The sequence below is a fragment of the Penicillium crustosum genome (genome assembly GCF_028827405.1).
Source record: "Penicillium crustosum strain IBT 35664 chromosome Unknown utg000002l_segment0_segment0, whole genome shotgun sequence".
NCBI lineage: Eukaryota > Fungi > Ascomycota > Eurotiomycetes > Eurotiales > Aspergillaceae > Penicillium > Penicillium crustosum.
The window spans coordinates 2,163,928-2,184,933 of NW_026623123.1; the positions used below are offsets into that span (position 1 = coordinate 2,163,928).

The 21,006-nt window shown below is 45.5% G+C and overlaps 5 protein-coding genes across 5 annotated transcripts; 4 read left to right on the forward strand and 1 right to left on the reverse strand.

The window, feature by feature from the left end:
• Nucleotides 1–732: 732 nt before the first annotated feature.
• N7487_004337 (uncharacterized protein) lies at nt 733–1,237 on the forward strand (the record flags this gene model as incomplete). Its single annotated transcript, XM_056872084.1, has 3 exons — nt 733–830; nt 881–1,133; nt 1,169–1,237. 3 exons carry the CDS (start codon nt 733–735, stop codon nt 1,235–1,237), a joined length of 420 nt encoding a protein of 139 aa, XP_056729804.1.
• A 7,827-nt stretch (nt 1,238–9,064) lies between these two features.
• On the forward strand, nt 9,065–10,353 carry N7487_004338 (uncharacterized protein; the record flags this gene model as incomplete). The annotated part of the gene is made up of 4 exons (XM_056872085.1): nt 9,065–9,248; nt 9,305–9,813; nt 9,865–10,111; nt 10,169–10,353. The coding sequence occupies 4 exons, from the start codon at nt 9,065–9,067 to the stop codon at nt 10,351–10,353; spliced, it is 1,125 nt and encodes a 374-aa protein (XP_056729805.1).
• A 1,584-nt stretch (nt 10,354–11,937) lies between these two features.
• N7487_004339 (uncharacterized protein) lies at nt 11,938–17,840 on the forward strand (the record flags this gene model as incomplete). The annotated part of the gene is made up of 7 exons (XM_056872086.1): nt 11,938–12,192; nt 12,222–12,446; nt 12,507–12,558; nt 12,597–13,662; nt 13,710–16,605; nt 16,748–17,303; nt 17,590–17,840. The coding sequence occupies 7 exons, from the start codon at nt 11,938–11,940 to the stop codon at nt 17,838–17,840; spliced, it is 5,301 nt and encodes a 1,766-aa protein (XP_056729806.1).
• An 807-nt stretch (nt 17,841–18,647) lies between these two features.
• Nucleotides 18,648–19,660, reverse strand: N7487_004340 (uncharacterized protein; the record flags this gene model as incomplete). The annotated part of the gene is made up of 2 exons (XM_056872087.1): nt 18,648–19,049; nt 19,115–19,660. The coding sequence occupies 2 exons, from the start codon at nt 19,658–19,660 to the stop codon at nt 18,648–18,650; spliced, it is 948 nt and encodes a 315-aa protein (XP_056729807.1).
• A 331-nt stretch (nt 19,661–19,991) lies between these two features.
• Nucleotides 19,992–20,705, forward strand: N7487_004341 (bZIP transcription factor; the record flags this gene model as incomplete). The annotated part of the gene is made up of 1 exon (XM_056872088.1): nt 19,992–20,705. One exon carries the CDS (start codon nt 19,992–19,994, stop codon nt 20,703–20,705), a length of 714 nt encoding a protein of 237 aa, XP_056729808.1.
• Between the last annotated feature and the right edge of the window lie 301 nt (nt 20,706–21,006).

Sequence of the window (21,006 nt, forward strand, 5' to 3'; positions counted from 1 at the left end):
AGCTCATAACTTAGTAAATAAAGAATTTTTCGGTTATATCTCACAAAATGACTTAATAATAAGCCGGTCGGTTTATGTAAAAGTAATAGTTAATAGTAAGTAGAAAAGATTAATCTCGACGAGTAGGAACTAAGTAATACTCTAGAATATATTGCTAGATTTGACTAGTCTTCGGATATACTAACGACCGTTCGTTGAATATAGTTATAAAACTGCAGGAGGCTAGTGACCCTCCGAGGCTTTGACCGAAAGCTAAGAGTATCTAGCTAGAGTAATATAGGCTGCTATAAATATATTATACCGGTAGAGATATTGTCTTAACCTACTATTTTTCTTAGAATCTCGCGAAAACTTTTATACTTGAGAAGCCGTCCCGATATACTATATAAGTAGTTATATAAATTAGCTGATAGGAAGCACTTATTAGGATAAAGAATGTAGATATTATATTTAACTAGTTAAATAAGGAATTTAGGGTGGGTCTCCTAGCTGGGTTCTCTGTTTGCTATGGATGATTCTATCTCTAGCAGATAAAGAGAACTTCGAGCAAGGATGTGACAGGAGAACAAATATAACCTAAGTAGTTCCCCTGAATCCCTAGGCCTTACTGATTTCCCTAAATTTCTTATTTCCGGAGCCTTCTCTTAGATCTAAACCTCTATCCAGAAAGCGACTGCTACTCGTCTAATCCCACAATGCCGAAAAATAATACTCTGCCCGAGCCTAGGGAAAATGGATCGAGTATACAGTGTCTGGAAACAGACTCGTCGACAAAACAACACCGGCGAGTTTCTCTGGCCTGCACTGAGTGTCAGAAAAGAAAGTCCAAGGTTAGAAAGATCGTTCCTCCATTCGAGGATAGAGGATAGACCTAACCCAGTGTAGTGCTCTGGTACGACCCCATGCACGAAATGTACAACGGAAGCTCGCCAGTGCCGAAAAGAAAATCAATGCGTCAAAAACAAGGCCGTCGCAAATCCATTTTGATGAAAAAGGCACGCGAATATAGTAAGTTATGTGAGGCAGACGTCTGCGTGGGTATTCGCCTTCGGGAAACGGGCCAAGTGTTTATCCTGTCGGCGGATGTTTCAGGGTTTTGGGGATTTCTTGGGTCACAACTAGTATGCAGCCAGGTATGAGTCACATGACTAAAGGCTAAAATTTGCAGAGCTCATATTATCCGACCCCATTTTTAATTACAGATCAAGACCTGGAGAAGGCAAATCCTCTAGCTTGAATACTGCAATGGACGGCTGCATAAGTTCACCTTGATCGCTGTTATATATTTGAACGTGAAATTTTGCTATAGCTTGGTTGGTAAAACCATTGAGTGGCTCAAGAGTAAATTAGAACTGGCTCAAGCATAAAATAGGTGAACAATGCCGGTTTCTTTATTCTGGGATCTAAGCGTTTCTAATTTATGATTGGCTCGCAGTTACTCCTTTCTCCACCTTGGAGTAGGGCCGGACCGCCGAGAGGAGAACCTGTAGTCGCCATCTGCCAGTTTGTAGCCTGAAATATGCCTCGTGACTGTAGAATTGGACTTGCTGAAAAGTAGAGTTGAAGTGGGTGCTCTTATAGTCGTAGGCTCGTTGGCCAGGGAGTAGCTTTCAAAAAACGTCAAACGTTATGAAAGTGCAAAAAGCGCAAAAGCTTAAAAGCGCAATGGCGGCTTTTGAACACGCAGCAGGCCACGGTTTTTCGAGCCAAAAGCGTGGCTAAACCTAGACAGAAAGCTACTGTGTTGTTTCAGTTCGTGGGTGAAACGGCGCACCTAGCAGGTAATGCGTGGGAATTCATCAGGCCTTCAGGACACAGCATGGGAGTGGCAACTTAGTGCCACGGCCATTTCAATGTTGTGCTGCGCCGAAATTAGACGTGTTGTCGTTGGCCTAACCATCGCGCATGAATATTGAGTGAGTCGGTCGAATAGCACACAAAAATGTACAGTGACTGGACATAAGTTTTTACAGAATAACTAACTGGATCTGGACTAATATTGTCGCGGGTGATCCGCGTCATCCTAGTGCTGGATGTGGAAGGTGTCTCAGGGCTGGTCAAGTTAACAACTTCCTTAGAGCGAAATAAAAATCTTACCTCCCGTTTCAAGAGCTTAAGATACATGATTGCTGCCAAGAGGAGCTTTTTCATATTCAATTGCAGGCCCGTATTAAAAGAATCGTATTAATAGGGATTTTTTCTACTTAGGGGCTTATGATTTATATCACAAGATATCGACAACTTAAAGACTTATGCACCCAGCCAATGCGCAGGCTATATAGTATATGAGGTTATATATTAGAGACTAACCAGATCAAGAGCACCCAGGTTGGCGTGCCCAACCCGGTTAGCGCCATAGCCCAGATCTTCGAGTTGAAAGGAGTTCTGTACAATGTGATAAGGCTCAGGGTTCGCTTATAAGCTGGCCTCTGGAGCGCCACTTCACCACACCGACTACCCCCTGCCAGCTTTGAGTGGGCCGCTACGCAAGAAAGGTAACGAGCCAGCATCGGCTCATGCTAGTTGCTTATGCGGATATAGGTTTGATGTAATGCAATCAGCTGGGTGAATGGAATTCAGTAATTGCAATTGTATATCGGAGGCTAACTAGACCGAGGGCAATCTGTTGGGTGGGTGCTCCCAATCCGGTTAGCAGAAAAATAACCAAAACAGACAACCGCCAGGTAATGATGAGCGACGGAGACTAGATTCCTTGAAGTTAGTTATTTACATGACCTTGGTATTCCTGAGTCTGAACATCTATACCTCGCCGACCGATCTGTGAGCACTGAGCCTAGATACCATGTTTGTAGAGGTTCAGGCCATGGACCTGAATACTTAGGGTCTAAACCTCAACGCCGTGAGGCTTGACTAACTCTCCCGACTATCGCGTTGATCACTATCACTATTATCCAATGGAGACAAAAGTGCCAACAGCCCACTGGAAAAATAACCCCATTACAGCCAATTAGACCGTTTTACGATCTGAAGTTTGTTGTGAATGATTTTGCAATCTTGGCTCGTCTTCTGGATCTCGGACTACGCGATACTGTCATTTAGCACCAAGGTGAGTGCCCACTCACTCTCTACTTACGATCGGTAGATCTCGGCTTATCTAAATTTGCATGTTCTGGGGGTGTCCAGCTCGCATGTGAAATACGTTAAAGATATCTATAAGCTGCTGCAATGATTTATACTTTCACATCGGACGTAGTAGACACCCCTCTGCCATCAGCCAACCAATAAAAACACCGAGAACAGATACTTCAACGATCACAAACTACGTTCAACCGAATCTAGTCAGAGGCGAGGAGAAGCAGCTGTATATTGGAACAAATACAGACTGGAGCACAATAGAGCGAGCACTCCATGCAGATCCCAAAATCAAAATTCATCTGACAACTCACTCTACATTGGTCATTGGCGGTGGTGCAACCTGCAAGTCTGCTGTTTACGCTCCGCAGAGGGGCGTTGGCGCAAAGGTCATATATATTTGGCCCTGGAGCCCGCTAGGGACCACAACACGACTGTGCCCATAGTAGTACACTCTCAAGATCTACCTTTCCTTCCTCTTTTATAGCTCTACAGCTTCCACAATATCATCATATTGTGTTTCATGTTTCATGATCTCATCTACTAGCTTGTAGATTCAAACATTGACCGTTCTGGGGATTGTAGGCTATGAACCGCTCGAAAAGGTTTAGCGCTCGGGTTCCTCCACGGTTTTCCCCTCGCGTTTCGGCTCGACTCTCCCGATTTGGGTTAGCTCCACGATGGACCCGAATCAGCGCCCGCTTCGGCAGTTGACCGCACATCGGAGCCAACGATCATTTTTTTCTCTCCATATCCCGTTCGTCTAAGGTTATACAGTGCCCATCTGAATAGCATGCCCTGGAGACCCACGCTAGCAGCCAAGAAAATGGGTTAAGAACAGATGCTCGACCTGTCAGAAACGGAGAAATACGTGTCACCTATGACTGATCTTGATTAGACCTGGCCAGGAACCACGGGTGAACCTCACGAACCTCAAGGAGGTTCACCCACCCGGAGGTTAAGGTTCCATGACCTAGAACCTCCGGGCGGTTCTATCTTGGACCGAACCTCATGGAGGTTACCCGCGGGTGAACCTGAGGTTCAACAAGCATGACAAATAGGTAAAAAACGTGACTTAGGGTCAACTACATAAATTATGTAGAAATAGGCTGTATTCTCTCGTAATTATAAAACAACACTTCATTAATGTATGCCCTTACAGGAGGATTTAGTGCATATTATGGGTTCACTGGCTCAGCGTCGAATTAGGGTTTCAACTTTCAATCATCAATGGTTTATATTATATCTATAGTTCAGTGTCGGGTTATAGTTCTCAAGAGTCAAGATTCAAGTAATCAAGCTATATACCCATCTAGTAGTCTCGACTTCTTCCTTATTCTACCGGATGCACGATACTGCGTATCAGGGAAGTCAGGTAAGGGTAATGCCCTATTCTTATCTAGATCCGTAAATTCATCGGCATCAGATTCTTCCTCATCGTCAGAATTAACCGTAGGCCGCTTTCTAGCGGCGACTACTAAGAGTAGCGGTGCGTCCGGGGTTGCATCAAGACATATCTCGACATCCTCCTCATTATCACTAATAGCCTCGAAAGCATGTGTCTGGACATTAAGTGCTTCGGTCGAAGCGGCTATCTCATAGTCTAAAAGATACTCTTGGAGAATCAGCCGCTACTCCTCCTTGATATCGAATCTTGTTGTACACATGTATAACATAATATCGCGAACAGTCTCTGGGTTTAACGACCCCCGGCGGTAGTGGCATATATCGCGGGCAGAGTTAAAAAGACGCTCAACTCCGGCACCAGTCGCTGGAATTGATATAATATCACGGGCAATGCTTGTAAGAATAGGGAATTCCCTCTGATAATCTTTCTAGAAGATCCGAATAGATCCTTTAATAGTTTCTAATTAGGTAAGGTTAGTTATATGATTTATAAAGTAGGCTTACTTACTTACCACTCTAGAGATATTTGGTAAGCTCGTTGTACTGCGGAGCAGTTAATCGTTGTGAAGAATCGCCGTTAAGAGCCTTCTCAAGCTCCGATTTAGTTGTGAATAACTAGCTATTAGATTATATTATCTCTGATAGTATACGTTAGCTATATCTCTCAAAAAAAGACTGAAGACTCTCGCGGTATTCTTTTCTATAGTCCTTTCCTGTCTTAGGATCTGGGTCCTAATCACTTGTTGAAAAGAACTCTATCTTGCTCGACGGCGCTAAGATCGTCCCAATTATATAGAGATTGCCTTCGATACCATCTGTCTCGCCGTAGTATTTCTTTAGTTTCTCTTTCGTAGTATCGAGGGAGGAAAGTATTAGCTGTTTCTAGAGAACCTTCTTTCGACGAAGCTGACTTATTGATCTTTTAAGATGATCGAAGAGCTTATTATAAATCCTAAAGATAAGGTGGATACTCGAGTCTTTAGTACGATAAACTAGCGTAGTGAGCGTGAAAAAGGGCTGAAGAATATAAAGTAAATAGTTAATCTGTCGCTACCCCTCTGCACTTAATGTAAAATGGTGTTGATCATAGTCGGAACAGAACTTATTAAATGCGATATAAAGCCTCTTCGCCCGTTGGAGTATTAGAAATGTCGAATTCTACCGTATACGAATATCTTGGATTAGAAGAAGCCGGAGCGTATTACTAGGCTGGGTATTTAGGAAGGCTTCCTTACGTTGAGGGCTTCCGTTGATATAAACCGTAAGACCTCGGACCTATTAGAAATCAGAATAGTTAGTGTTATTGAATCATAATTTATAATTTCTAAATAGAAGTATATCTTGTTTAGAGTATCGGCGATCTTATGTTTCTGCTGGCGCGTACGAAGTAAACGTATACGATCATCAGACTATTCTATCTCGGCGTTATCATTCTTTAGCGAAGCCTTGATTTTACCAAGTAAATCAACTAGACTTAATTAAATAATATACGTAAGGCAAGGCACTTGGACAATCGTAGAATCCGTCTCTATATGTAGCTTCTTGATTGAATCATTCACTGCTGCGATAAGTATCTTATTATTAGACGCATTATCAGTTGTTACCGCTAGCACTCGGTTAGTGATTTGGTGCTTTTGTAGGATCTGGATAACTACGTCCCCGAGGTTCACGCTAGTATGAGATCCAGAAATTGGCTTAAACCTAAGTAGGACCTTACGATACTCCTATTCCTGGTCTAGAAAGTATCCTGTGATAGCTATAAATGCGTGCTTGAATGGTAAAGTCCAGTAGTTAAGCGCAATCGACATTTTTGCACTAGATAGCAGCTGTTGTAGTGTCTCTTATTAATACTCTGTAACGAAACCCTAGAGGCGGTCGCGAATCACCTTTCTTGATAGAACGCTCGGTAGTGTAGGTGCTAGCCGTGCGTAGGAAATGAGATTATGGAATTCTTAGTACTCGACGAAGAGAAAGGGTAAATGTGATATAGTGATTAGGTTTAGAATCTTCTGTTCCTATGTTTGTTAGGTAAAGAGAGGCGCTGGTCTTCTCTCGGCCTAAAATATAGTGAATTTATTATTAGTATTGATATTGAGTATAGGCTATTTCGAATATACCGCGTCGCTAAGTAGTTGCTGGATATTACCCTTCTTCGTAATTCGCTATCGATACCTTAGCCTATCAAGATGCTTCTGCATCGATGAGTTTCCAGTATGATTTGTAGCTGGATACGTAAGAACTGTACGGTACCAATTGCACATAACGCCAGGCTTTCTATCTTTAGTATGTGTAACTTGTTAAAACCCAGTCCAGCAGTCTACGCGACGGCTGACCTCCCAGTTTAGCCGCTTCTTCTTACTAAAATCAGTTTGAAGCCACCACTTAACGAATTCCGCGGATATGTCGGTAGTAAAGACGATATACTCGTTAATACTATCTAGCTTGATTCGCGTAAGGGTGTCTAGGGCCCGAGGTCCTATACGAGATCGGACTTAGTTGTCTAGAAGGTCTGGAAGGTCTAGAACTAAATCAAACTAGCTTTCGCGTTAGTATAGCGTATCGTTAGGGGTAAGGTACTGTAGCGCGTCTAGCGGTAACCCTTCGAAGCTAGATAATGCGTAGCCGTAGCCGTCGGTAATCTAAGACATGATAACTTTAGTAAACCAGTATAACTTAGGGAAGATAATAAGGAACTCACTAGTTATTCTGTAGAAGTTACGGGGTCTTCTTGGGGTATCTGTTTATCCCTATTCCATAATACTTAAATTGATATATCAACTTTTATAAAGCCCTATCTATATCTGATTCGCTAGTATAGTGGATCACTATAGAAACGAACCTTAATAAACCTCAACGAACCTCAATAAACCTCAACGAACCTCAATAAACCTTAACGAACCTCAATAAACCTCAACGAACCTCAATAAACCTCAATAAACCTTAACGAACCTCAACGAACCTCAATGAACCTTAACGAACCTCAACGAGAACCTCAATGTAGGAAAAATAGAATGTCTAAGTCTAACAATTGGGACATTTAATCCGGATTCACGGTATATCTAGACTAATTAATATGAATTCTAAAAGACAAAGTAATAGAAGAAGATATAATGGTTTAAATGATATTAAAATAAGGGGAATTAAACTGCATCTTTATAGTTTTCTTAAAGAACTATAGTTCTACTAATAAAGATACACATACTTTATAGTGTCTACGATATATATATCTACAACTTTACATGCTATTTTATCGATAACCTCTATTGACCACCTACCACGTCGATATCATCGGATATTACCTATAATTTATAGGTGACCACGCCTCCTATTTACTTTTCAATGACTATATCTTTATAATTCATTATATTGATAGAGTATTCAGTGGAAAGTCTATAGTTTAACGGAACAGCTGTAAAAAACAGAGATGAATCATCAATTTTATCCAGCCAAAAGAGGAAAGGCGTCAAGAAATTATGTATATGCAGGTTCATGCGGGTCGATGGAGGTTGAACCTCAAAGAACCTCTGGAGGTTAATGGGCGGTTGGAGGTTAGTAAGGTTGGAACCTCACCTCAAGAGGTGAGGTTCGAGGTTCCGGGGTAGGGACCCATGCGGAGGTTCAAAGCCAGGTCTAATCTTGATTTCTTGGTATTGACTGACTTGTTGATGTAGGTGATGAGTGCGGGACAATTCGTGCCACCTCGCTCGGGATTAAGGCCGTTGGGAGGGTTATAGCACCATCACAGTAAATCGATCTCGAATAGTGCATAATTTGTGGATGACTTGAGCCGCAACTTCCAAATAAAAAAGGGCCGGGAGCTAGACGCGTCTCGAAGAAATGCCTATTTCTCTCTGGACGGACGACAGTCTTCATCAGAGGGCCATGATGACCCATCAGAGGTACCTCGTCCTTTTAAATTCTAGAGTATACCGTCATCTGCAGTCCCGAGTGTCGATTTCTCCGACCCTCTGATTCCGTTTGTCGGTGGTCGTAGGACGCCAGATACTCGGTATAAGAACAGTCGTTCGTATTTTGGAAACCCCAGATCAATCGTCAGTGATCAGTATTAAGCTAGTCGGAATAAATAGCGAAGCATGACGATATCGGGCCACCTCGATGTGTTACCCAAGGCGGAGAATGGAGTAATAGCGAACCAATATGTTTCCATTTAAAATAATCCGGCTATCGACCTATTCATGGGAATGTGTAGGGGAAATTCGGAGAGGGTTGGGGCCCTGAATGGTTTAGCCCAACTGTGAGGGCTTAACTGGTCCCACTCGGCCCTAAACCGACATTAAATCTGCAGTGAAATTGTGGGGTGGTCCAGACACAACGTCCATTCTGGGAAACCGTAGCCACTGCTTCTCTAAGTTGGTGTGTCCATGCTGATTGATGACTACAATTGGGTAAGAAACTCTGGGGAACTCTGGGATTAAGATGGAATCTAAAGGTATAAAGGCTTCCGGGGGTGAAGGGGGTTATTTACTTGAAATCGATTCTGCTCTTCATACTGAATTGTATATTCCCTTCTTTCAATTCAGCAAGACTACGCTTCATCCCTGCAATGCATTGGTCGACCTCGGTTCCGCTGCTCTGCAGCTCAATGCTTACTTTCGTCACGGGCTCGCTTGCGCTGGGGCGGACGGATAGGCACTATGCCATTATGGACAATGATTGGTATACAGTGGGCTTTGTACCTTATTTGGTTGCTCTTGATGGCGATGTGGAAATCCTAGGCTTGGCCTCAGGTGGGTATCTAAATTTTACTGCATTGGCGCAATTTTTCACTAAGCGTAACTTTAAGATACCGCCAACAGCTGGCAGCCACAGGGCGCATTGCACGCAGTGGCAACCCTAGAGGCCGGGAATCTCAGCTGTATTCCAGTCTATCCAGGTGCGACATGGCCGCTGATCAATACCCCCCACCGCTTCCGAGCATGGGAGATGATCCATGGCAAACTGCCCTGGGAAGGTGCTTTTGCGCCCGAGAATAAGACTCTGGAGGCTGAGGGCAATGATCCTACCTCTGGCGATCCGAACCGCATCGTCAAGGAAGCTTTCAAGGAAGGCTTCCCGAAGGGCCGACCGGAAAGCTCCACCTCGGCGGCTAACTTCATGGTCGAGATGGTGCACAAGTATCCCGGCCAGGTATCCATATACTCGGCCGGCGCCTTGACCAATATTGCGCTTGCTGTGCGTATGGACCCGCAGTTTGCGTCACTTGCCAAGGATCTTGTGATTATGGGAGGGTATGTCGACCTGAACATGCTTCAGGCCACTGGAAGTATCATGCTGGCAAATCACCAGTCTGACGTTAGTATTCTTCGAATGATCCTATGATGGTGTTGACTCCTGAAAATATAGATCAATCTCATGATCGACCCGGAAGCTTCTAAGATAGCCCTGACGGCGGATTTCCCCAATATCACCATCGCCGGGAATGTTGCCAACCAAGTCTTCCCGACCAAGGAGTTCTTGGAGGAGGTTCACTCGGTTCCAAACCCATACAGCGAGCTCTTCTATAAGTATTACGACCTGTCATTGCCTTTCTGGGATGAAACAGCTGCTGCGCTGATGGTCGACCCTTCTATCTCTGTCAACCAGACTTCAGGTATGTCATATGGAAGGTAGATTAAAGATGCCATGGATTATGACTAACGTTTTCAAGTATATCTGGATGTGGACACATCGTATGGCAGTCCCAGCTATGGAAACATCCATGTGTACCAGAAGGCACTTGCGCCCCAGGGTATCCGGGAGGTGAACTATGTGTTCGAGGTGGATGGTGAGAAGCTCATCAGCCGGATTAAGCATGCCCTACAGTATCCCAAATCCTGTGCGGATTTGGAGTAGGTTGAGTGGACCGTCGGATTTGGCTTGCTTGCCTATACTGACAGAAATACTGGGTACAACAATGTATGAGATGGTTCAGTGATATGTAGATCTCTACAAATGTATTTATCTATTAGCCGAATACAGGCACATACTGGAACCTCTATATGATGAAACTTATGATTATTTTATCTTTTGCACCTACCCATACTATGTATTAACTCGAATGTGAGACCCACTTATTTTTATCTATTTTATTTAATCTGTGGTAGGGGGTAGAAGTTTTTCAACTAGATCGGTATAGACTTCGGCAGAACCCAAAACCCAACCCAAAACCCAATAGGTTAAACCTAATAACCCAATAACAACCCATTTGAACCCATTCTTGCATAAAATATAGGTCTTAGCTAGACCTTGCCAACTCCCATGGGACTAAGAAAATTTTGGTCCCATATCCTGGTCCTATCTACTCCTATGGGACTAAAAGAATTCCGGTCCCATTACCCTAGTAGTCCCATAGGGGTCCCATGGGAGTTATAGGACTCCTATATGGTCCCACGCTAGCATAATTTTGCCAAGGATTTCCTATTTCAGCTACACAAAACTGCCAAGTAATCAGATAGAATACTATTATTTATAGGCGTATAAGTGTCCCTACTTTCAATATCTAACAATATAGTTTTTTTTATATAATATCGTCTATAATAGAGTTAATAAATAACTTAAGTCTATATCAAAAAATATCTATCTTTAAAACAAAACTTTATATACTATATTGTAGTAGCTTATAGGCGTAAAGGAGATAAGTCTCTCGGCTACCCATACACTAATCATCTCAGCCTATTGATGGTTATTACGAGGCTATTTAGTGGTCGAGCTTTGAGAAAACTCGGGATAGCACGGTCGCTGCAGCCAGCAGCCTGTACCATCTGCTTTAGAGATAGTGCTGCGCTGCTGGTGATGTCATGCATAATCTGATGCTTCGAGGGGGCTAGGAAAGGCGCCATTCAGGTGTGACCACTCGTGCTTAATTAGAAATCTGCACGTACGAAGGGTGATGTTCAAATTTAGCCTGGCTGCTCTTTGTCTCACCACATTCCCAAATGAGCAGGCATCCGTCTGTGTGGCTTGTTTGTTAGATCAAAATTCTAGGACCCATAAAGACCTTACGAGTTGAATACACAGGCTAATCTTATACCGTTTTTTACGAGTGTAATGCCCTGAAACGAACGAAGTGAGAGAAAGGGAATAGTCAACACGGATGTACGTGTGCGCGAGACGTTGCAAAAAGAGGTGGCTTAACTACGTATGGACTGTTCTGCCACGCACGTCGCTTATTCGCTCTTCCTGCCCACTGGTACCTGCATTATTGTCGCTTTTTTCGGATTAGATGGTCTTGGCTTTAGGGTTCTAGGGTTTTCTCCGCATACTTATGCACGTTGAGCAGGTATGATTGCTTCGTCTTCTGCACCTTGTCCTTCATTTTATTGCAACGTTGTGCTGTTTATTACCACCACGATTTCCAGTCAGTATGTTCTCTCCTGTATTTGCCCCTCTTGTTGCTTTTGTCTCCTTGTTCCAAAATGTTATCTAATCGGCCTTGCTATGACTGTGGGCGCCAAGTTCGTCTATCTGCAACCATTCAACCACCGAGATGTCCTGCTTGTCGGCTTTCCTTTCTGTCTCCTGTGCTTGAAACACGCCCCTGCTTGCGTTGCCATGTTCCAATTCTTGCAAGCTCGTCAGGTGTTCGCTGCGCGCGTTGTGAAGCTGTTTTGTCTTTGGATTCATCTTATTCTCCTTGTTATGACTGTAGGATTCCGTTCCCCGCTCGACCTGGCGTCATGCGCTGCTTCAACTGTAGGTCTAGAAGGACAAATGTTGTGCAGCGCCCCGTCAATTTTCGCCTCTCTCATGGAACGTCTTTCGATCCAACTATGAACTCGTTTGAGCAACCAAATACGCCTACAAATCCCCCGCAACGAAGGCGTCGGAGATCTCGCCCTCAGGCTCTGCCACCTCTGACTCCTGCCTCAGATGCAGTAGAGACTGAAGATACGTCTTTCGTCATTAACCGAGCAGTAAAATTCCTGCTCCAGGAACATGGCTCTCGCGTAGCTGCCTCGAGCTTGTTTCCCCCGAGATAGCCCCCTCACATATTCGCTTGTCCGTAGCTCGATTTGAGAAGGGAATGGCTCTCGCCAGCCGAGACATTCCTTGTTCTTCGTGCGGCACGCTTATCCCTACTACTGACACACGTCAAGTTCTAGATGAGGATTCTTTACTAAGGCCATTGGAAGGATTCCTCGATCGCTGTGGTTACATTGATGGCTTTTGGAACCTGTGCTCAGGATGCCATGCCGCACTCCTACGCGGTTCTGTTCCAAAGTTCTCCGCCGAGAATAAGGTCAATGTTACTCTGTGCCAGCACTACCCTGACTCCCTCAAAGACCTTACCCTCACTGAAGAGTATCTCATTGCCAGATCTCACCCCGTTGGGGTGATCGTGAAGCTGCGGCCCGGGGGCCGAATGTCGCCAGCAAACTACCATGCGCTACGTGGCCATTTTATAATCATACCACAAGATCCAAAACCCCTCCTTCAAATACTACCCAGTCCTGATTTACAGTTCACGGAGCTCATAAAAGTCTTTTGGCTCGGAAATCGTGCTCCAACCGATGACGATCTTCGCCCTTTTCTGATTGTGCGCAAGTCCAAGGTCCTCGCCGCTCTCCAATATCTTATCCAGCACAATCCTCTCTACGGAGACGTCACAGTTGCACATTCCACCATTTACAACTGGCCTAACGAATTCATACCATCTGATTTACAGCAGCAAGTTATAAGTTTGGATGAAACGGACCACAACGAGCGAGTCGGCTATAGCGTCAACTTACAAGAAGGCAATTATGAAAATGACTGGCAAGCCGCAGAGGACGGCTCAGATCACTTAACCGGAAACTCTCTTCCAGTCACTGCTTCCGTTACCGTTGATGTGAACGGGGAGCGCCAGAACCCTGACATGCGCCTGCTTAACACGATGAACACTCTGATTGGCGATTCATCACCGGACGTGCAGCCGCGATTTGCTCCCGCTGTTCACATGGACCAGACTGGCCTATCATACGATACCCATCGATGTCCTCCTGCGATTGAATATGGCGTTCGAGGGCAGGCGTTGCTCCTTAATCAATGGCAGGACCATCACTATTTCACATCTGCTTTCCCTACACTTTTTCCCACGGGCATAGGGGGTCATCTAGACGACCGGGATGTTCCTGTGTCGCTCGCTGCTTTCGCGAATTGGGCACTACGCCATCATAGCCGAAGGTTTGGCTATCTCCCTGGCCGCATAGCTTTCTAGCTGACTGGTCCAGATTTTCCCTGCACAGGACTTTCATGTATTTGCTATATGATGTTATCCAGCTGCGCAATTCGTGTCTTGGTAATTCATTGCTCATCAAGCGATCTCAGTGGGCCTCTGTGACACGGGATCTTAACTCGTTGAGCAGTGATCGCCTACGGAAGGTCGCTGAAGAACTCGCTGCAAACCAAGTATCTACAGATGTGCTTGTTCGACGACTACTCAAAAATATAACTGCCATCGGGGTTCAAGTACCTGGGTCCTTCTTCCAAAAACTGCAGATGCGCGCCGAGATTCGAGGTCTGCTGGTACGCGAAGGAATGCCTGCATTCTGGCTGACAATCAACCCGTCTGATCTTCAAAATCCCCTTGTTTTTGTTCTTGCTGGACTGCAGTGCCCATCTGATAGCTCTACCAGTCTGTCTTCGGCAATTAGGTGTGAGACAGCAACGTCTGACCCTGTGGCTGTCGCGAGATTCTTCCATTGCACATGCAAGGCAGTCCTTGACGGTCTACTTGGTAGCAAGCCTGCTGACATGGGGATTCTTGGGGACGTGTCTAATTATTTCGGTGTTGTAGAGAGTAATGGCAGAGGCATGCTACATCTTCACACTTTGGTGTGGAAGCGGGGAAATCTTGGTTTCAACCAACTGCGAGACCGTATCCTTGCAGATAGCCATTTCGCAGATCGGATGATCAAATTCTTAGAGTCAGTCATCATGCACAGCTTACACGGGCCAGATAGCAGCCCCGGACAAACTGTCTCAAGCACGCCGCCTTCACCGACCGCCCGAGAGTCAGACAGCGAATTTGTCAATAAACTTTTCCTTGACAGCAACGCTATTGCTCGGACCAGGCAACTGCATTCCAAGCGCCACACAGCGACTTGTTTCAAGTACCGGCGGCCAGGAGCAGGCCACGACTCTTGCCGCTTTGGCATGCCAAGAGATCTTTTAGAAGTGTCTAAACTAGACGAATACGGCATCGTGCACCTTGCACGTAACCATGCTTGGGTTAATCCATGGAACCCTTCCATCGCCAGCTGTATCCGCTCAAACCACGACATCTCTTGGATTCCAACTGTGTCGAAATCACTGTCGCTCCTTTACTACATCACAAATTATGCGACCAAAGACGATGTTTCGCCTGCTCAGATGGTGACGAAGGCTGCGTTATTAAAACAAGCCATTGATCGCGCAAACTCCACATCTGCGCCAAACACAGCTGATATACGCCTTCGCGAGAGAGGAATGGACAAATTCGCTCTCCGCTGTTTCAACAGCTTGTCACAAGACCGAGAAATTAGTGGAGTGCAAGTAGCGAGCACATTACTCCAACTTCCATCGTATTATACACTGAACTACAACTTCACCCGTTTGAATCTCTGGTGGCTGAGACGATATGTTCGTTCTATGATCCATCCGGAACGCCTTCAGAATGCTGTGCCGTCAGAAACAATTGGAGAGGAACCGTGTAATTTTGACCAAAGCACGAACGCTCCGGCAAACATATTTGATAATTATAAATGGCGGGGTGACCCCTTATCGTCCCTGTGCATCTTCGAGTACTGCATGATAGTCCGCACTAAGAGACTCCAGGATGCAACGACAGAAGACATTCCATTTCATGAGACGCATCCAAGGCACCGCACACATTTGCAGAGGCTGGCTCGATCTGCTTCCCAGACAGCCACTGTGACCCTTCAAGGCGAGCTGACAGAGTTCCAGTCCTCGGAGGATTCCATGCCAGGTGGACACCCTACAACCACTGCAATTCAGAATGATCTAGCCGAGATTCTCCTGGGACTCTTCATTCCTTGGCAGAACTTGCAATCACTTTTTCATCAAACACGTACTGGCTCTGCCACAACAGTCGACCTTCATCACATCTGGATGTCTATCGAGCCAACACTTTCATCATATGTTCGCACTTTTGCGCAGAACATCGAACTTTTACGGAAATCAAAGACCGATTGCCAGGCAGATGCTATCCTGCGGGATCGCTCGGCGCAGAATACATCGTCGGTTGACCAAGACTTAACCAGTCCGCCCTATCCTATATCCGATTCTGAAAACGAATCCATACGTTTCTCGCAACACGTGGACGACTCTATAAGCAAAGAAACACTTTTGGCGGCTTTTTTCGCAATAGGTCGGGGCTGGTCGAACGAAGCAAATGATGCCCAGCGACGTATTCCCACTCTCACCTCGACAAGTTTGCCCTCTTCGCCCCTTCAATTTGATAACTTTGGACCAATTCCGATTTCAAACAGCACACTTTACGAGTCCACTGGGCTCCAATTCTTCCCTCTGTTTACCCTGCAAGAATGGAAAACCCGTCTTCAGAATATTACCAAAGCCGTAAACCAAGACACACAACCTGGAATGCCCACCACTACTGCTTCAGATCTTGACGATTTCAATCTTGGAATGGCTGACGACGTTTTGGTTCCCATTTTGACCGAACCAGACCTATCACTTGACTTGCAACACCGTCGTTCCGAAATCGGTCAGAATCCCACGGGTGCCTCATTAACGTCGCTGGTGCGCGATATTATTCCACTGAATGAGAAACAACGTCTTGTCGTGGAAAGAGTCATCTCTAACCTCCTGGCTTGTGTCAACCACCCGTATGACTCTTCCATGCGGCAGCAAACTCTCCTCTACGTGGGAGGTGAAGGCGGAGTGGGCAAGAGCCAGATCATTAAAGCGATTGTCGCCGTGATGGACCTGATCCACCGCAAGGACGAGGTTATCCTAATGGCACCTACAGGAGCTGCTGCCGATGTCATCGGAGGAAGCACGTACCATACGTCCCTTGGGATTTCTCTCAACCGCTACAGACGGGGTGGAGTTGCTCCTAGAGTTCGCAGCCTATGGTCTCGGAAGACCGTCATGATCATAGACGAGGTGAGTATGATAGACCTCTCCGCATTGAGTATTATCAACACACACTGCAAGATCGCTCGGTCTCTGGATAGATCGTCTCCGCATCTTTTTGGGGGGTTACCTGTAGTGATCCTCATGGGCGACTTTCATCAATTTCCTCCAGTCCAAGGACAGGCCTTATGGAAACTTCCACGAAATGATACGGAACAAGACGGAAAACTTATCTGGAATCAATTCCAACAAGTCATCATCCTTCATGAAAAAAATGCGCCAGGCAGAGGACATACCATATCAGAATTTACTCGGTCGGGCTCGATCCGGCACACTGACATCCGATGACCTGTCAACGTTAAATTCAAAGGCGATCACTTCTCTCACTGACCCACATTTACAACCTGCAACGGTCATTGTCAAGTTGAACTCTCTTCGGCACGTCATTAATCGTCTCCAGATCGAGCGCTTCGCCCGTGCCAGACATCAGAACATTTTTGTTTTTCCGGCTCTCCACACCCGAACAAGATCTTCCGGCCCAACTTCCCTTCAGCTTCGTGCTGACGACCTACTGGGTCTACCCGAGCAAGGCGCAAAAGTCCCCTTCCCAGGACTCATCCTGTACACGCTTTCTATGCCGACAATGGTGTTAACAAACATTTGCACACCGGCAGGCTTGGTCAATGGTGCAACTGGCCAAGCCATGGGCATTGCGATTGACCCACAAGGTGAGTTACTGCTTAATATATATCTTCCGCCGTCGTTCTGAACCGAACTACGTATAATTAGGGGAATTTTTGAAACTCGACGACTTGTACATCTTTTGTACCAAGCCTCCAGTCTGTCTTCTTTTCAAACCAGCCCGCACTCAATCGAATCTCTTCCAATCGCTTGATAGTGGTATTTTACCTATCTTTCCACTCGAGATGTCTATTACTGTGAAAGGATATTCAGTCCGACGGAAACAAATCCCTATCTGTCCGGCATTTTGTCTCACTGACTATAAAATCTAAGGCGCAACCCTCGACTCTGTCATTCTGGATCTGAAAGACGATACCAAAAGTCGGCGGCAAGAATCCCATCGAAAATACTGCTCCACATACGTGCAGCTGTCACGCCTACGTTCGCTGCATGGCCTTCATCTTCTGCAATCGATTAGTATGAGCGACCTTGAGCACAGACCTGACCCTCAATTACTTGAAGAAATGCGAAGATTGCAAACGCTTCAAGAGCAGACTCTTGGTACGTGGCAGACAAATTCTTAAAACTAAGTGGCCAAATATCCAATCATCTTTTTCCACGTCTTACATGCATTTGTATGAGTAGAGTCGTGTCCTATATATCGTAATCATCCTCTCGAAGAAGCGGTCAGGAAGTTTGGGCTCATCACATTTTCGCTCGTATCTGCGCCTGATATGCTTCACCACAGCTATGTCTACTTTATCCCTTCACTTCGTTTCTTTTTATCCCCCTAGGTATTTGAAGCCCACACTATTCTGTATATATCTACTTTCGATATGCCATCAAATAAATCCTTTCCCGCCATTCTTCAAGTCCTCGATTTCATCGGGAATGTTGAACCGGATCCAACACGCCCCGGTAAAGGGCTTTCCATACAACTACGTGTTTCACTTAATATACCAAGTCAGGATATTCATTCAGACGATGTTGAACAGAATGAAATCCCCGCCCCATCAGGTTCTTTAATGAGGGCAACCGGCCTGATCTTTATCAACCAAATGCTTTTGTCTATTCGTCAGGTTCTTTTCCTACAACCTCGTCTGAGGATGAAGGGTTTCATATTGTTCTTCACGCTCACAATTTGGATCGGTAGGTTTGCCTTCTCTATTTCAGGAACATGCTTATATAGTCTAGTCACCCTGGTAATCAGGAAGATACAGCCTCATACTTTATGCACTGTCCCGGAGCTGCTCAGCCAATAGTTACTTTCCTCGGCGTCGTTCTTGAGCGGGGTGGTCACCTAAACGACGGGCCAACTCTACTTCACTATGCTGAATAATCGTTTTATAAGATATTGTCTCTCAGGCATTGTCTATAATGCTCTATATCTCTTATCTGGCTGCAGCAGCATTCATCTTTTCCTCCTTTGCTTTCTTCTCCTCCCGTTCGCTAAAGCGATCACCGAAAAGACCGATATGAGGCCGCATCAGAATCGTGTATTTGACGAATTCCTCCATGCAATCCACGAGACGATCTCGGTTGCCACTAGGCATGAGTCGTTGATCTTCTGGTTGACCTTCATCCGGAAATTGCGTATATGCCCTGGGGATCGAGGACTGATTTGGAATGGTAAACATGCGCATCCACCGACCCAGGATACGCAAAGAGTTAACGGCATTAAACGATTGGGATCCACCGCACACTTGGGCAATGGCTAGCGTTCGGCCTTGGGTAGGACGGACACTTCCTGTCGTCAAAGGAATCCAGTCGATCTGGTTCTTGAATACAGCGGTCTGGGGATAGAACGAGTCAGTAATTACTGCACTGAGTATTAGAACTGTCGCGAAAGGTCACTCACTAAGTTTCCGTGTTGCTCAGGCGAGACCCCGACATGCCCATCACTCCACACACTAAGCTCTCGGGGCTCCTGTACTTTCGGATGATCGGTATCGCTGTCGTTCTTCACCGGAAGACCTTCAGGATCAAAGATACGCACATCACAGCCGAGCCGGAAAAAGATACGGCAAGCTTCCAGTGCCACTAGCCGCGAATATGACCTTCTCCGAAGACTGCCATAAAGTACCAGAACCCTCAGCCTCTTGTTTGTAAGCTGCAGGTCAAGTTCAGCCATGTCCATTGCAGTAGCCAAGTCTAAGTTATTGACCCAGTCTTCAGTTGCATCGTCGCTAAGAATGAATGGCCGATACTTCTGGCGGATATCTCGGCTATCTTCACTTGGACGTAATGCTAGAGTTCGATATGAGACATCGATTTGGCGGGTGTTCGCAGTCACTTTTTGAGGAAGAGCGGAAGACATCCTTGCTGAATATTTGGGGTGCAGCAGAAATGATGAGGTTGCCGTCCTAAATGTCGAGGGCGCTCTTTGTATAAAGTAAGATAGCATAGGTTATACTCGTGAAGGTAGATGGCAAAGGTAACAAAAAAACAATGACTGTTAAAATTGATGACTACACGCGCTTAGTTGTAACTATAGTAAAAATTATCCCGGAAGGGTGTATGTCACTAGCAAAAAATGATTGGATACAGATAATATGTCTTTGCCCCACCCAACTGGACATTAGAAGAAATGACTAAATATCGCCACTGGGTTCCGTTTCTGCTTGGTCGTATGTTCAGACTACTCTACGAGTTCAACTACACTCCCCAAATACGTGCGTTCATTACTCTCATCCCCATTCCAAGAACAAGGGTGAAGGGAAAGGAAATCCGTAAATATGAAGAAGTGTGACGCATCATCCGCTCGAATCCGCGAAAATCAACGGCGTTCTCGCACACGGCGCAAGGAGTACATCCAGCAACTTGAGCAACAATTAAGGTCATTCCAAAGGCTTGGCGTAGCAGCGACACAGGATGTTCAAAAAGCAGGAAGAAAAGTTGCGGCAGAAAATGCTTCTCTCCGATCCCTGCTGATGATCCATGGTGTTACCAAAATACAAATCGAGGAATACTTGGAATCTCAAAGACAAACAGCGAGCTCTATCCAATCTCAGTATCCATCAGTTGTCTCCCTACCATCAACAAACTTACACCGGCCGACGGCCGACGGCCAACCTTCTGTGGATCACCACCATTCTCTGTCTTCTCAAGAGGTGAACAGCACGTCGCATCCGCCTAAAACCCTTGAGGTGAGATCTTCGCCGCCCAGATCCGACCCAAAGATCAGCATGAATATCTCCAATAGACAAGAATCAAGTGCAGGGCGAGCAGTCGAGCTCGGTTCCGTCACAGCTGAAACTGTCCCTGATTCACAGCACTTTGGCGGTGTTCAGGATACAGGTCAATTTACATCGTGCGTGACTGCAGCAAGTCTTATCGAATCTATACGAAATCATTCAGACTTTCGTGATGTGCGATCCGAACTTGGATGTGATTCGGAACCAAATTGTATGGTGAAAAATATGTCGATTTTCGACATATTGGATAGGTGATAGCCATGAATATCTGCCAGATTCAGTCAGGTAGACAATAAGATCTATTATCATGAATAATTAGTCCGACAGCATCTAAAGGAGTAGCTTACCATAGCGATGCATTGATTGGATTCCTTTAAGCACTGTAAGCGTTCATCCAAAAGGCCGAACGCTCGCCTTTTCCCAGGTGTTTGGTGGATCATAATCGTTTAATGCGGTTAACTTCTTTAATATCCTCAGTCGCTGCATGCTTATGTTACCATCACAAATCAGTTTGGAGGAACTTGTTGAATATACAATCTTGATGCGGGCCCACATC